General features: G+C 46.0%; 1 protein-coding gene across 5 annotated transcripts in view; it reads right to left on the bottom strand.

Moving 5' to 3' along the window:
• The window catches only part of LOC106566486 (extracellular sulfatase Sulf-2), a 291,339-nt gene that overhangs the window by 13,955 nt on the left and 263,151 nt on the right, over nucleotides 1-14,233 (bottom strand). For all 5 annotated transcript variants that reach the window (XM_045692958.2, XM_082959853.1, XM_045692960.2 and 2 more), the window contains 6 exons: nucleotides 11,886-12,014; nucleotides 10,283-10,339; nucleotides 9,574-9,709; nucleotides 5,212-5,449; nucleotides 2,028-2,286; nucleotides 1,387-1,483 (listed from right to left, as the gene is read on the bottom strand). In XM_045692958.2, coding sequence (XP_045548914.1) covers nucleotides 1,387-1,483; nucleotides 2,028-2,286; nucleotides 5,212-5,449; nucleotides 9,574-9,709; nucleotides 10,283-10,339; nucleotides 11,886-12,014 — 916 coding nt within the window. The remainder of the gene's footprint in view (nucleotides 1-1,386; nucleotides 1,484-2,027; nucleotides 2,287-5,211; nucleotides 5,450-9,573; nucleotides 9,710-10,282; nucleotides 10,340-11,885; nucleotides 12,015-14,233) is intronic.

Here is a 14,233-nt window from a genome sequence, read left to right as displayed (position 1 = left end):
TGGGTTATGTGAGTGGCTGAGAAGACTGGCCTCGTGGTCGATATGGGTTATGTGAGTGGCTGAGAAGACTGACCTACCTCATGGTCGATATGGGTTATGTGAGTGGCTGAGAAGCCTTGCCTCGTGGTCGATATGGGTTATGTGAGTGGCTGAGAAGACTGACCTCATGGTCTATATGGGTTATGTGAGTAGCTGAGAAGCCTTGCCTCGTGGTCGATATGGGTTATGTGAGTGGCTGAGAAGACTGACCTCATGGTCTATATGGATTATGTGAGTGGCTGAGAAGACTGGCCTCGTGGTCGATATGGGTTATGTGAGTGGCTGAGAAGACTGGCCTCGTGGTCGATATGGGTTATGTGAGTGGCTGAGAAGACTGACCTCATGGTCTATATGGGTTATGTGAGTGGCTGAGAAGACTGGCCTCGTGGTCTATATGGGTTATGTGAGTGGCTGAGAAGACTGGCCTCGTGGTCTATATGGGTTATGTGAGTGGCTGAGAAGACTGACCTACCTCATGGTCGATATGGATTATGTGAGTGGCTGAGAAGACTGGCCTCGTGGTCGATATGGGTTATGTGAGTGGCTGAGAAGACTGACCTACCTCATGGTCGATATGGGTTATGTGAGTGGCTGAGAAGACTGGCCTCGTGGTCGATATGGGTTATGTGAGTGGCTGAGAAGACTGGCCTACCTCATGGTCGATATGGGTTATGTGAGTGGCTGAGAAGACTGGCCTCGTGGTTGATATGGGTTATGTGAGTGGCTGAGAAGACTGACCTACCTCATGGTCGATATGGGTTATGTGAGTGGCTGAGAAGCCTTGCCTCGTGGTCGATATGGGTTATGTGAGTGGCTGAGAAGACTGACCCATCGTCTATATGGGTTATGTGAGTGGCTGAGAAGCCTTGCCTCGTGGTCGATATGGGTTATGTGAGTGGCTGAGAAGACTGACCTCATGGTCTATATGGATTATGTGAGTGGCTGAGAAGACTGGCCTCGTGGTCGATATGGGTTATGTGAGTGGCTGAGAAGACTGGCCTCGTGGTCGATATGGGTTATGTGAGTGGCTGAGAAGACTGACCTCATGGTCGATATGGGTTATGTGAGTGGCTAAGAAGACTGGCCTCGTGGTCGATATGGGTTATGTGAGTGGCTGAGAAGACTGGCCTCGTGGTCGATATGGGTTATGTGAGTGGCTGAGAAGACTGACCTCATGGTCGATATGGGTTATGTGAGTGGCTAAGAAGACTGGCCTTGTGGTCGATATGGGTTATGTGAGTTGCTGAGAAGACTGGCCTCGTGGTCGATATGGGTTATGTGAGTGGCTGAGAAGACTGACCTCATGGTCGATATGGGTTATGTGAGTGGCTAAGAAGACTGGCCTACCTCATGGTCGATGTGGAGTTTGTGGTCCTTCCAGGCCTGCACAGACTTATAGATCCCTGTGTCACACTTCACTGTGTCATCGGCCAGGATGGAACACCTGAGGACAGGACACAGTGAGCATTTAGCCCAGTTAACAACACAATCATGTAGTATTAACAACACATTCAAACATGCAGTTTTAAAGCTGAAATATGTAACTTTAAGTTTAGTTTTTGCTTATTTTACTTTTGGTTTTGTACACCATCTTCAAACAGCTGAAAATACAAATTTGTGGGTATGGAAAATATATTTCACAGCAGTTTAAATGGTACAATAATGCTCTACATCACATGAGTCAAATTCGTTCCACAGAGGGCAGAGTGTCTGCAGGGTTTTGCTCCTCCCTTGTACTTGATTGATGAATCAAGGTCTCTAATTAGTAAGGAGCTCCCCTCACCTGGTTGTCTACAGCTTGTTATATATCATTGAAAGGAAAAACCGAGTACTTTTTATGTTAAGTTAGGTGAACTATTCGAATTTTAGCAACCAGGAAATGGCGGAGGGATTTCGGCATAGTACACCTTCAACACATTCAACATGCAGTACTAACACAGTACAAACACACCCACCCATCCACATAGAACCTCAACACACTCCCTGACCTGTGTGTGACTTTGATGTCAGAAGGTACTATAGCCAGACTGTTGCTGCTAGTCCTGGGACTGATGGTGAACCCCATGCCACTGAAGTCGTCCTCAGTGTCGTCGCGTGGCCCCGGGGCCCCAGCCTCGCTGAGGTTCCTGGGGGCCAGTACAGGCTGGTAGCCATCCCCCAAGTCTACAGCATACAGATCCCCTCCTATCTCCATCTCCACGGAGCGGGCAGAACGGTTACGGGCGTAGCTCTTGACGGCCTTCATCTCTGTCAGGAAGAGAGCAGGGTGAGTTAGTGGAGGGATTTCTACATAGTATTTAAGCCCCATCAGGTCCTATGAGACTGTAAAGGCACAATGTGCAGAAATCACAATGTGTAGAAATCATTTCCTGGTTGCCAACATTTTATCATGTTCACCTAATTTCATTTTATGTGACGAAAAAAACAAGGCATTGTGTAGAGCAGGGTTATTTAAATCCTACCCTAAGAGGTCTGGAGCCTGCAGGTTTTCTGTTCTACCTGATAATTAATTGCACCCACCCGGTGTCCCAGGTCTAAATCAGTCCCTTATTAGAGGGGAAGAATGCAACAAACTAACTGTGCAACTGGCTTCGATGTCCGGATTAGAATTTGAGGGGTGTAGAGAAACATTGTACAATCTCTACGCCCCCAAATTCAAATCCGGACATCGAAGCCAGTTCCACAGTTAGTTTGTTTCATTGTTCCCCTTTTCAAAAAACAAAAATATTGTATTTTCAGCTGTTTGAAACTGGTGTGCAAAACCGAAAATAAAAAAGACAGAAAATATTAACTTCAGCACAGGATGCATAGAAATAGAGCACGTAGAATGAATCTACCGCTTATCAGACTTACTTTCAATGAGAATCAGAGATCTACAACTCACATTTCTCCCACAGTTACATACTGAACCTTTAAATTATAGCTGTGAGTGAAGTTGTCATTGTCTCCACAGGGTGTCTCCCACATACCACATCAGTGATGAGACGTGAGCTACACTGCATTCATGCAAGGTTGAGTGAGGAACATTTTGTAAAGCAGAATTTAGTGTGCTTGCATGAGAAGTGCGTGATCAGAGGGTTTGTGTACAGTATGAGTGTCAGAAGTGATCAGAGTGTTTGTGTACTGTACAGTATGAGTGTCAGAAGTGATCAGAGTGTTTGTGTACTGTACAGTATGAGTGTCAGAAGTGATCAGAGTGTTTGTGTACAGTATGAGCGTCAGAAGTGATCAGAGTGTTTGTGTACTGTACAGTATGAGCGTCAGAAGTGATCAGAGTGTTTGTGTACTGTACAGTATGAGTGTCAGAAGTGATCAGAGGGTTTGTGTACAGTATGAGTGTCAGAAGTGATCAGAGGGTTTGTGTACTGTACAGTATGAGTGTCAGAAGTGATCAGAGTGTTTGTGTACTGTACAGTATGAGCGTCAGAAGTGATCAGAGTGTTTGTGTACAGTATGAGTGTCAGAAGTGATCAGAGTGTTTGTGTACTGTACAGTATGAGCGTCAGAAGTGATCAGAGTGTTTGTGTACAGTATGAGTGTCGGAAGTGATCAGAGTGTTTGTGTACTGTACAGTATGAGTGTCAGAAGTGATCAGAGTGTTTGTGTACTGTACAGTATGAGTGTCAGAAGTGATCAGAGTGTTTGTGTACTGTACAGTATGAGTGTCAGAAGTGATCAGAGTGTTTGTGTACAGTATGAGTGTCAGAAGTGATCAGAGTGTTTGTGTACAGTATGAGTGTCAGAAGTGATCAGAGGGTTTGTGTACAGTATGAGTGTCAGAAGTGATCAGAGGGTTTGTGTACAGTATGAGCGTCAGAAGTGATCAGAGTGTTTGTGTACAGTATGAGTGTCAGAAGTGATCAGAGGGTTTGTGTACTGTACAGTATGAGTGTCAGAAGTGATCAGAGGGTTTGTGTACAGTATGAGTGTCAGAAGTGATCAGAGGGTTTGTGTACAGTACAGTATGAGTGTCAGAAGTGATCAGAGGGTTTGTGTACAGTATGAGTGTCAGAAGTGATCAGAGTGTTTGTGTACAGTATGAGTGTCAGAAGTGATCAGAGTGTTTGTGTACAGTATGAGTGTCAGAAGTGATCAGAGTGTTTGTGTACTGTACAGTATGAGTGTCAGAAGTGATCAGAGTGTTTGTGTACTGTACAGTATGAGTGTCAGAAGTGATCAGAGTGTTTGTGTACAGTATGAGTGTCAGAAGTGATCAGAGTGTTTGTGTACAGTATGAGTGTCAGAAGTGATCAGAGTGTTTGTGTACTGTACAGTATGAGTGTCAGAAGTGATCAGAGGGTTTGTGTACAGTATGAGTGTCAGAAGTGATCAGAGGGTTTGTGTACAGTATGAGTGTCAGAAGTGATCAGAGGGTTTGTGTACTGTATGAGTGTCAGAAGTGATCAGAGGGTTTGTGTACAGTATGAGTGTCGGAAGTGATCAGAGGGTTTGTGTACAGTATGAGTGTCAGAAGTGATCAGAGGGTTTGTGTACTGTACAGTATGAGTGTCGGAAGTGATCAGAGTGTTTGTGTACTGTACAGTATGAGTGTCAGAAGTGATCAGAGGGTTTGTGTACAGTATGAGTGTCAGAAGTGATCAGAGGGTTTGTGTACTGTATGAGTGTCAGAAGTGATCAGAGGGTTTGTGTACAGTATGAGTGTCAGAAGTGATCAGAGGGTTTGTGTACAGTATGAGCGTCAGAAGTGATCAGTGTTTGTGTACAGTATGAGTGTCAGAAGTGATCAGAGGGTTTGTGTACTGTACAGTATGAGTGTCAGAAGTGATCAGAGGGTTTGTGTACAGTATGAGTGTCAGAAGTGATCAGAGGGTTTGTGTACAGTATGAGTGTCAGAAGTGATCAGAGTGTTTGTGTACTGTACAGTATGAGTGTCAGAAGTGATCAGAGGGTTTGTGTACAGTACAGTATGAGTGTCAGAAGTGATCAGAGTGTTTGTGTACTGTACAGTATGAGTGTCAGAAGTGATCAGAGTGTTTGTGTACTGTACAGTATGAGTGTCAGAAGTGATCAGAGTGTTTGTGTACAGTATGAGTGTCAGAAGTGATCAGAGTGTTTGTGTACTGTACAGTATGAGTGTCAGAAGTGATCAGAGTGTTTGTGTACAGTATGAGTGAATGTGAGAGTGAAAAATATGTGCCACATTCCACCTACTCTTCTTGGAAAGCAACTTTTTCTTCTTGAAGGCACTGAGTCTGAAGCTAGAGAACTGGTCACAATTGCAGCCTTCGGGCTCTGCGTTGCGCTCTGCGTTGTGCTCTGCTTTGCGCTGGGGGTAAAATCGGGACCTGATGTTGGCAGGGCCCTCCTTCCGTTCTGCAGACATGCTGGCCATGCCCTTACACTTATACAGCCTCAGTTTCCCTGTAGCATCATCAACACACTGCCACTTCTACAGGGAGAGATGAGAGGGGGACAGGGGTTAACACTGAGAAAAAAACATTGTGTATTTTTAAATGCACACACGCACGCACACACACACACACAAACACACATGCCAGCACACACAGGCACACAGACACAAACAGGCACAATCATAATTAACACCTTATTTGTACCTTCTGACTATGTTCATTACAGTAAAATGATATTTTCATCTGATTGGAACACCATGCTTCTCCAGGTGAAATTACTCGCTGGTGGAAACAAGCGTCGCCATGCAGATGCAAATTAACTTCCACTACCCTGTCTGTGATGTTGCTTCAAATGCAATTAACAGGCGATGACAAACCATGGAGGAGAGGAGAGAGGAGAGAGGAGAGGTGAGAGGTGAGAGGAGAGAGGTGAGAGGAGAGAGGAGAGAGGAGAGGAGGAGGAGAGGAGAGGAGAGGAGAGGAGGAGGGAGAGGGGGGGGAGGAGACGGCAGGAGACGGCAGGAGGGGGAGAGGAGAGGAGAGGAGAGGAGAGGGAGGAGGGAGAGGAGAGGAGAGGAGAGGAGAGGAGAGGAGAGGGAGGAGGGGGGAGGGAGGGGAGGGGGGGGGAGGGGCAGGAGGGGAGAGGAGAGGAGAGGAGTAGAGGGGCAAAGGGAGAAGAGATGAGAGGAGGGGCGAGGGGAGAAAAGAGGAGAAGAGAGGAGGGGAGGGGAGGAGGGGAGAGGAGGAGAGAAGACGGGAGAGGAGGAGGAAGAGCAGTGCGTAGAGGAGAAGAGAAGAGAGGAGAGGAGATGAGGGGCAAAGGGAGAAGAAATGAGAGGAGGGGCGAGGGGAGAAGAGAGGAGAGGAGAGGCATGGGGAGAGGAGAGACCCTCTAATGAAGTGTTTGACTCTTCCCCTTCTCATTTCTGCTCCCACACAATCCCGCTACGTCATAATTAATAGGCAGATACAGTACTGTAGTGTAAACAGACAGAGCACAGAGCAAGACTGCTGCAGTCTTACAATTATACAGATTCTGTTGACACTTTCTCTGTCATGTGTTTTTTAATTAACATATTTGATGTCAGATGGAGAAAAAAGAGTACAGGTGTCAGAGGAAATCCATCAGGATTCAAGAGAGAAAGATACTGACAGAGGAAATCCATCAGGATCCAAGAGAGAAAGTTACTGACAGAGGAAATCCATCAGGATCCAAGAGAGAAAGTTACTGACAGAGGAAATCCATCAGGATCCAAGAGAGAACGTTACTAACAGAGGAAATCCATCAGGATCCAAGAGTAAGTTACTGACAGAGGAAATCCATCAGGATCCAAGAGAGAAAGTTACTGACAGAGGAAATCCATCAGGATCCAAGAGTAAGTTACTGACAGAGGAAATCCATCAGGATCCAAGAGAGAAAGTTACTGACAGAGGAAATCCATCAGGATCCAAGAGAGAAAGTTACTGACAGATGAAATCCATCAGGATCCAAGAGAGAACGTTACTGACAGAGGAAATCCATCAGGATCCAAGAGAGAAAGTTACTGACAGAGGAAATCCACCAGGATCCAAGAGTAAGTTACTGACAGAGGAAATCCACCAGGATCCAAGAGAGAAAGTTACTGACAGAGGAAATCCACCAGGATCCAAGAGAAAGTTACTGACAGAGGAAATCCACCAGGATCCAAGAGAAAGTTACTGACAGAGGAAATCCACCAGGATCCAAGAGAAAGTTACTGACAGAGGAAATCCACCAGGATCCAAGAGAGAAAGTTACTGACAGGAAATCCATCAGGATCCAAGAGGGGAGGCTCTCTTGTTCAGATATTGGTAAGTGGAAAAGTTACTGACAGAGGAAATCCATCAGGATCCAAGAGAGAAAGTTACTGACAGAGGAAATCCATCAGGATCCAAGAGAGAAAGTTACTGACAGAGGAAATCCATCAGGATCCAAGAGAGAAAGTTACTAACAGAGGAAATCCATCAGGATCCAAGAGAGAAAGTTACTGACAGATGAAATCCATCAGGATCCAAGAGAGAACGTTACTGCCAGATGAAATCCATCAGGATCCAAGAGAGAAAGTTACTGACAGAGGAAATCCATCAGGATCCAAGAGAGAAAGTTACTGACAGATGAAATCCATCAGGATCCAAGAGAGAACGTTACTAACAGAGGAAATCCATCAGGATCCAAGAGAGAAAGTTACTGACAGAGGAAATCCATCAGGATCCAAGAGAGAAAGTTACTGACAGAGGAAATCCACCAGGATCCAAGAGAGAAAGTTACTGACATAGGAAATCCATCAGGATCCAAGAGAGAAAGTTACTGACAGAGGAAATCCATCAGGATCCAAGAGAGAAAGTTACTGACAGGAAATCCATCAGGATCCAAGAGGGGAGGCTCTCTTGTTCAGATATTGGTAAGTGGAAAAGTTACTGACAGAGGAAATCCATCAGGATCCAAGAGGGGAGGCTCTCTTGTTCAGATATTGGTAAGTGGAAAAGTTACAGACAGAGGAAATCCATCAGGATCCAAGAGTAAGTTACTGACAGAGGAAATCCATCAGGATCCAAGAGAGAAAGTTACTGACAGAGGAAATCCATCAGGATCCAAGAGAGAAAGTTACTGACAGATGAAATCCATCAGGATCCAAGAGAGAACGTTACTAACAGAGGAAATCCATCAGGATCCAAGAGAGAAAGTTACTGACAGAGGAAATCCATCAGGATCCAAGAGAGAAAGTTACTGACAGAGGAAATCCATCAGGATCCAAGAGAGAAAGTTACTGACAGTGAAAAATGCCTTTAGAGACAGGAACAAAAAGCTGAGAGAGAGAGGGAGATTGCTTGGTTGGATTCAGAGATCCCTTGGGGACTCTACTATTCAATGGTCAATCTTGTTAAGAAATATCTGAGTTCTTAAAGTTGCAGGTGTGTTTGATTTGACAGCTAGAGAACTGTCACACTCTCTCCCCCACTGTCCTTCATTAGGTAAGATGGGATGGAGTGTGTCTGTGCGTGTCCTGGGGGACAGAGCTATTGCAACAGACCTCACTCAAAGCCTAATCACCTGAAACACAGCTGTTTGGTTTCAAAGCCTGGTCGTCCTGAGAGATAAAAGCACCTCAGTAAGTCATGTCTATCCTGTCTAAACCCACAGTGAGAAACCAACCTGCAGGGGATTCTCCTCTCCTCTCCTCTCCTCTCCTCTCCTCTCCTCTCCTCTCCTCTCCTCTCCTCCTCCTCTCCTCCTCCTCTCCTCTCCTCTCCTCTCCTCTCCTCTCCTCTCCTCTCCTCTCCTCTCCTCTCCACCAGAACAGAACACAGCAGCTCATTCTCTTTTTATAGCAGCAGGTGATCAAGAGGGTACAGAGCCTTTTTAATTAGATTCTCAGACACACCAATTTACTGCACTTTACTTATAAAAGTGAGATGCAAAGATGAGAGACGGATGGAGTGACTAATCAAGTGTTGTATTTTCAGTGTTGGCTGTTATGCTTGTACATTTGCTTCAGGGGCGAACATTCATCTACCGTAATTTCCGGACTATTGAGCGCACCTGAATATAAGCCGCACCAACTGAATTTAAAAAAAAGTATTATTTTGAACATAAATAAGCCGCACATGTCTATAAGCCGCAGGTGCCTACCGATACATTGAAACAAATGAACTTTACAAAGGCTTTAACGAAACACGGCTTGTAGCAAAAATAAATAGGCTTTAACGAAACACGGCTTGTAACAAAAATAAATAGGCTTTAATGAAACACGGCTTGTAACAAAAATAAATAGGCTTTAACGAAACACGGCTTGTAACAAAAAATAAAAAATTAGCAGTAAACAGTAGCCTACCAAGAAAGTCATTGGTCACTATCTTCCTCCTCCTGTGCACTGAAACCACTGAAGTCATCTCCTTTCAAAAAAAATTGATAGCGGGAAAAATCCATATATTAGCCGCGTCATTGTTTAAGCCGCGAGGTTCAAAGCGTGGGAAAAAAGTTGCGGCTTATAGTCCGGAAATTACGGTAATTTTGTGCAACTGTGAATTTGATTGTTAATTGAAGTATGACTGTGTGTGTGCGTGCGTGTGTGCATGCTTGATTTTCTGTGTGGGTGTGTGTATATGTGGGAGTGTTTGTGTTTGGGTCTTCCTGGCTGCCTACCTGTCCCAGCTGTTGGCAGGGTGTCTGGTACTCTGTTCTCTGACACAGGTCCTTGACCCGCTGGTACTTAGGCAGGAAGTTCTCCTCCTGGGCCACGTCCTTCCCTGAAGACGCATCACGCATGTGGAGCAACTTCCTGTGGACACACACACACACACACACACACACACACACGAACCAAACACACAGTCATGGAACTATACACCAGGTTGTTAGGGTCCTGCATGCTGATTAGCAGTGACAATGTATCCCATAAACCACAGCTTCTCAGGCATTATCACTTACATGATGCAGCTAATGACATTAGCAGAGGTTGCATTGCCAGATATGGGTTTGATATCAAGTATCTGTTGGGTAATATTAAGGCAAGAAAGACATGAAATAATGAGGCATTGAGCACTGTGACCTCTCTACTTCATCTCCCACCACACACTCAGCTGAATGTAACCAGATGATGTAATGAGCACACAGACAGAGACATGAATAAATAGACTGCGATATCGTTATGTAAAACAGTGGCTGGTCCAGCGGTAATGCCGCAGCCTCCACCAAACGTACTGTATCTAAGATGTCGGCATAGGTTCAAATCCAGCCTGCTGCCCTGTCCCCATTGTCATTGACACAATCTCTCTTCAATAATGTCAGAAAATACCCTTAAAAATATATATAAAAAACTGAAGAAACAGTGAGATGATATCCTGTGACTCACCCTCTTTCCACCAGGAACGAGTCTCTCCACACCTTCCCCTTCTTATTCACCTGGAACCTGACAACCAGGAGTGATAAAGACAGACCCATCAGCCGTCTCCTTCATTGACCAGGTACTACAGTCAGAACACCATGTAACGCTTGAGGAAATTAGAATTCCTACACTCCGTAGAGCGACAGCCTCCAGTGATGATAAAATGCAACAGGTAGTGAGGGAGATGAAAAAAAAGCCCTGGGTCAATCTGAGAGGAAAAACAATCGATAGCACACTTCAGGTGTTCTTATGGATGAGGACATGAAAAAATAAAGTGATCGAACGTAGAAGAAAAATAAAATGGAATAAATGGGTCTCTTCCCTGAGTACTCTGACCTTCTCCTGGCCTGCTGCTCAGATATGAGTTATTGATCCATCGGCCTACAGTGCTGCTCCCTCTCTCCCCCTTTCTCTCTCCCTCTCTCCTCCCTGCCCCTTTCTCTCTCTCTGTCTCTCTCGCTCTCTCTCCTCCTCCCAGCACAGCTCTGCTCTCCTCCATCCCACCCCTCGACCTCCTCTCTTCCCCACAGCCTCTCCGTCTATCCCCACAGCCTCCATCTATCCCCACAGCCTCTCCGTCTATCCCCACAGCCTCCATCTATCCACACAGCCTCTCCTTCTATCCCCACAGCCTCTCTGTCTATCCCCACAGCCTCCCATCAGGCCAGCCAGCTAGCCTCCCCTGCCTGCGGAACAATTTCACAGCTATCTCTCTCTGATTGCAGCTGGGAAAGAGAAGAGAATCCCCCAACACACACACACACCCACACCCACACCCACACCCACACACACACCCCTCCTTCCCCAATTTCATTCTCCTGACAGACAGACAGACAGACAGACAGACAGACAGGCAGGCAGGCAGGCAGGCAGGCAGGCAGGCAGGCAGGCAGGCAGGCAGGCAGGCAGGCAGGCAGGCAGGCAGGCAGGCAGGCAGGCAGGCAGGCAGGCAGGCAGGCAGGCAGGCAGGCAGGCAGGCAGGCCAGCTCCTGGAGTTATTACTTCAGTGTCTTGGAGGGATGGAGAAGGATTATTTATTTTCTTTGATATCTTTTTTTCCCGTTAACGATGGCAATATCCAGGCTGGGCAGGAGGAAGAGGTGTCGCTGGGATGTGGATGTGATCTCAACTGATGTCATGGTAATCTGGCAGACTGAGCCAGGTTCAAAGATTGGTGCGGTGCCACAGTTTTGAGGAAAAGTCATTGGTCAAACCCAGGTGTTAGATTGGGTTCTTTGGAAGTAATTTTTACCAGAGTAGAGCAGGAACCCTGAGGGAACTCAAACCTGTCAGATGCCTGTGCCAATGTACGACTCATATTCAATAGAACCACCCAGAGCCTGTTTGGTTTTCCTGTTCTACCTGATCATTCTGGCACCCACCTGGTGTCCTAAATCAGTGCCTGATTAGAGGGGAATCATTTAAAAAGCAGTGGAACTGGCTTCCATGTCCAGAGTTGAATTTAAGGGACCTAGAGGATATGCAGTTACTTCTGTCAGTGATCTATGGCCTGCCAACATACAGAATACACATAGTTATGGGCAGGAATTGATCATTTTCTGCTCCATACCTGTTGACTGGCCTCTCTATGTCCAGCAGTTTGAGGATGGACTTGCCGTCCATGTCCGGCGGGACGTCCATGCCAGCGATGTCCAGGATGGTGGGCGCCAGGTCGATGTTCAGCACCATGTGAGGGTTGCTATGGAGACGCAGGGAGAGACAAGGGGACAAGGTTATTACGGCGCGTGTCAGATGGTATCTGGTTGGTTAACGTCAGCTGATGAGAGAGAGAGGGATGGAGAGCGAGAGAGTGAGAGAGAGAGAGAGAGAGAGAGAGAGAGAGAGAGAGAGAGCGAGAGAGAGAGAGAAAGTGTGTGTGTGAGAGAGAGAGAACTGAACTTTCCCCCCCCCCAGGAAAATGATTGATTTTGGGTTACTAGTCTGTGGCGACCTAAATGCCAGAACCGGACAAGAACCTGACACCCTCGGCACACAGGGGGCCAAACACCTGCCTGCAGGTGACAGCATCCCCTCCCCCATATGCTTAGGCACAACTATGATAACATAACCAACAAAAACGGGTCACAACTCCTGCAGCTCTGTCGCACGCTGGGTATCTACATAGTCAATGGTAGGCTTCGAGGGGACTCCTATGGTAGGTACACCTATAGCTCATCTCTTGGCAGTAGTACTGTAGACTACTTTATCACTGACCTCAACCCAGAGTCTCTCAGAGCGTTCACAGTCAGCCCACTGACACCGCTATCAGATCACAGCAAAATCACAGTCTACTTGAACAGAGCAATACTCAATCATCAAAGCCAAAGGAACTGAATAATATTAAGAAATGCTATACATGGAAGGAAAGTAGTGTGGAAACCTACCAAAAAATAATTAGGCAACAACAAATTCAATTCCTTTTAGACAACTTCCTGGACAAAATGTTCCACTGTAATGATTCCAAGATGTCGTAGCAGTCGGACATGTGTTTTGTCTTGTTTCGTCTTATCCCATGTAAATATCGTTTTCTTCCTTGTTTTTTTGGTATATATTTTGGATATATTTTAATCTCAGTTTCCATCTACGGACTGAATATACTCTCCTGCAACCCGCCTCACCCAATGTGGTACGTATCTGCTATTTTTATACTTTAGAACCAGAACCCCCATCAGTAGCTAGCCAGCTAACTAGCTACTAGCTAGTAGTCAGTTAGCCGCTGCTAGTGGTCTTCACCGTTAACTCGGACACCAGCAGGCCTCAGCTCGGTTAATTCCTGCCAGTCTGCACAGCTCGATATCAACCCAGAGCATATCGGACTGCTTTTTCTCTACCACATCTCCGGTACACCTCAGCCACGCTCAAGGTCCTAAACGATATCATAACCTCCATCGATAAAAGACAGTACTGTGCAGCCGTATTCATCGACCTGGCCAAGGCTTCGGCTCTGTCAATCACCACATTCTTATCGGCAGACTCAACAGCCTTGGTATCTCAAATGACTGCCTTGCCTGGTTCACCAACTACTTCTCAGATAGAGTTCAGTGTGTCAATCGGAGGGCCTGTTGTCCGGACCTCTGGCACTCTATGGGGGTGTCACAGGGTTCAATTCTCGGGCCGACTCTTTTCTCTGTGTACATCAATGATGTCGCTCTTGCTGCTGGTGATTCTCTGATCCACCTCAATGCAGACGACACCATTCTGTATACATCTAGCCCTTCGCTGGACACTGTGTTAACCTGTTATGGCTAGGGGGCAGTATTTTCATGGCTGGATAAAAAACGTACCCGATTTAATCTGGTTACTACTCCTGCCCAGTAACTAGAATATGCATATAATTATTCGCTTTGGATGGAAAACACTCCAAAGTTTCTAAAACTGTTTGAATGGTGTCTGTGAGTATAACAGAACTCAAATGGCAGGACAAAACCTGAGAGATTCCTTTACAGGAAGTGGCCTGTCTGACCATTTCTTGAACTTCTTTGCCATCTCATTCAATTACAAAGGATCTCTGCTCTAACGTGACACTTCCTACGTCTTCCATAGGCTCTCAGAGCCCGGGAAAAAACAGAATGTCGTCATCCCAGCCCCAGGCTGAAACACATTATCGCCTTTCTCAAGTGGCCGATCAAGGGACTGTGGGCTTAGCCGCGTGCCCTGGCCGCCCCCGTCTTTGTGATTTTTCCTCTGTTTGCCGAAAAGGAGATTCCCGGTCGGAATATTATCGTTTTTTTACGAGATAAATTGCATAAAAATTGATTTTAAACAGCGGTTGACATGCTTCGAAGTACGGTAATGGAATATTTAGAATTTTTTTGTCACGATTTGCGCCATGCGCACGACCCTGATATACCATTTCGGAACGCACGAACAAAACGCCGCTATTCGGATATAACGATGGATTATTTGGGACCAAACCAA

This window comes from Salmo salar, chromosome 13 (genome assembly GCF_965601325.2).
Source record: "Salmo salar chromosome 13, fSalSal1, whole genome shotgun sequence".
Classification (NCBI taxonomy): domain Eukaryota; kingdom Metazoa; phylum Chordata; class Actinopteri; order Salmoniformes; family Salmonidae; genus Salmo; species Salmo salar.
This window is presented reverse-complemented; position numbering and strand designations above follow the sequence as displayed.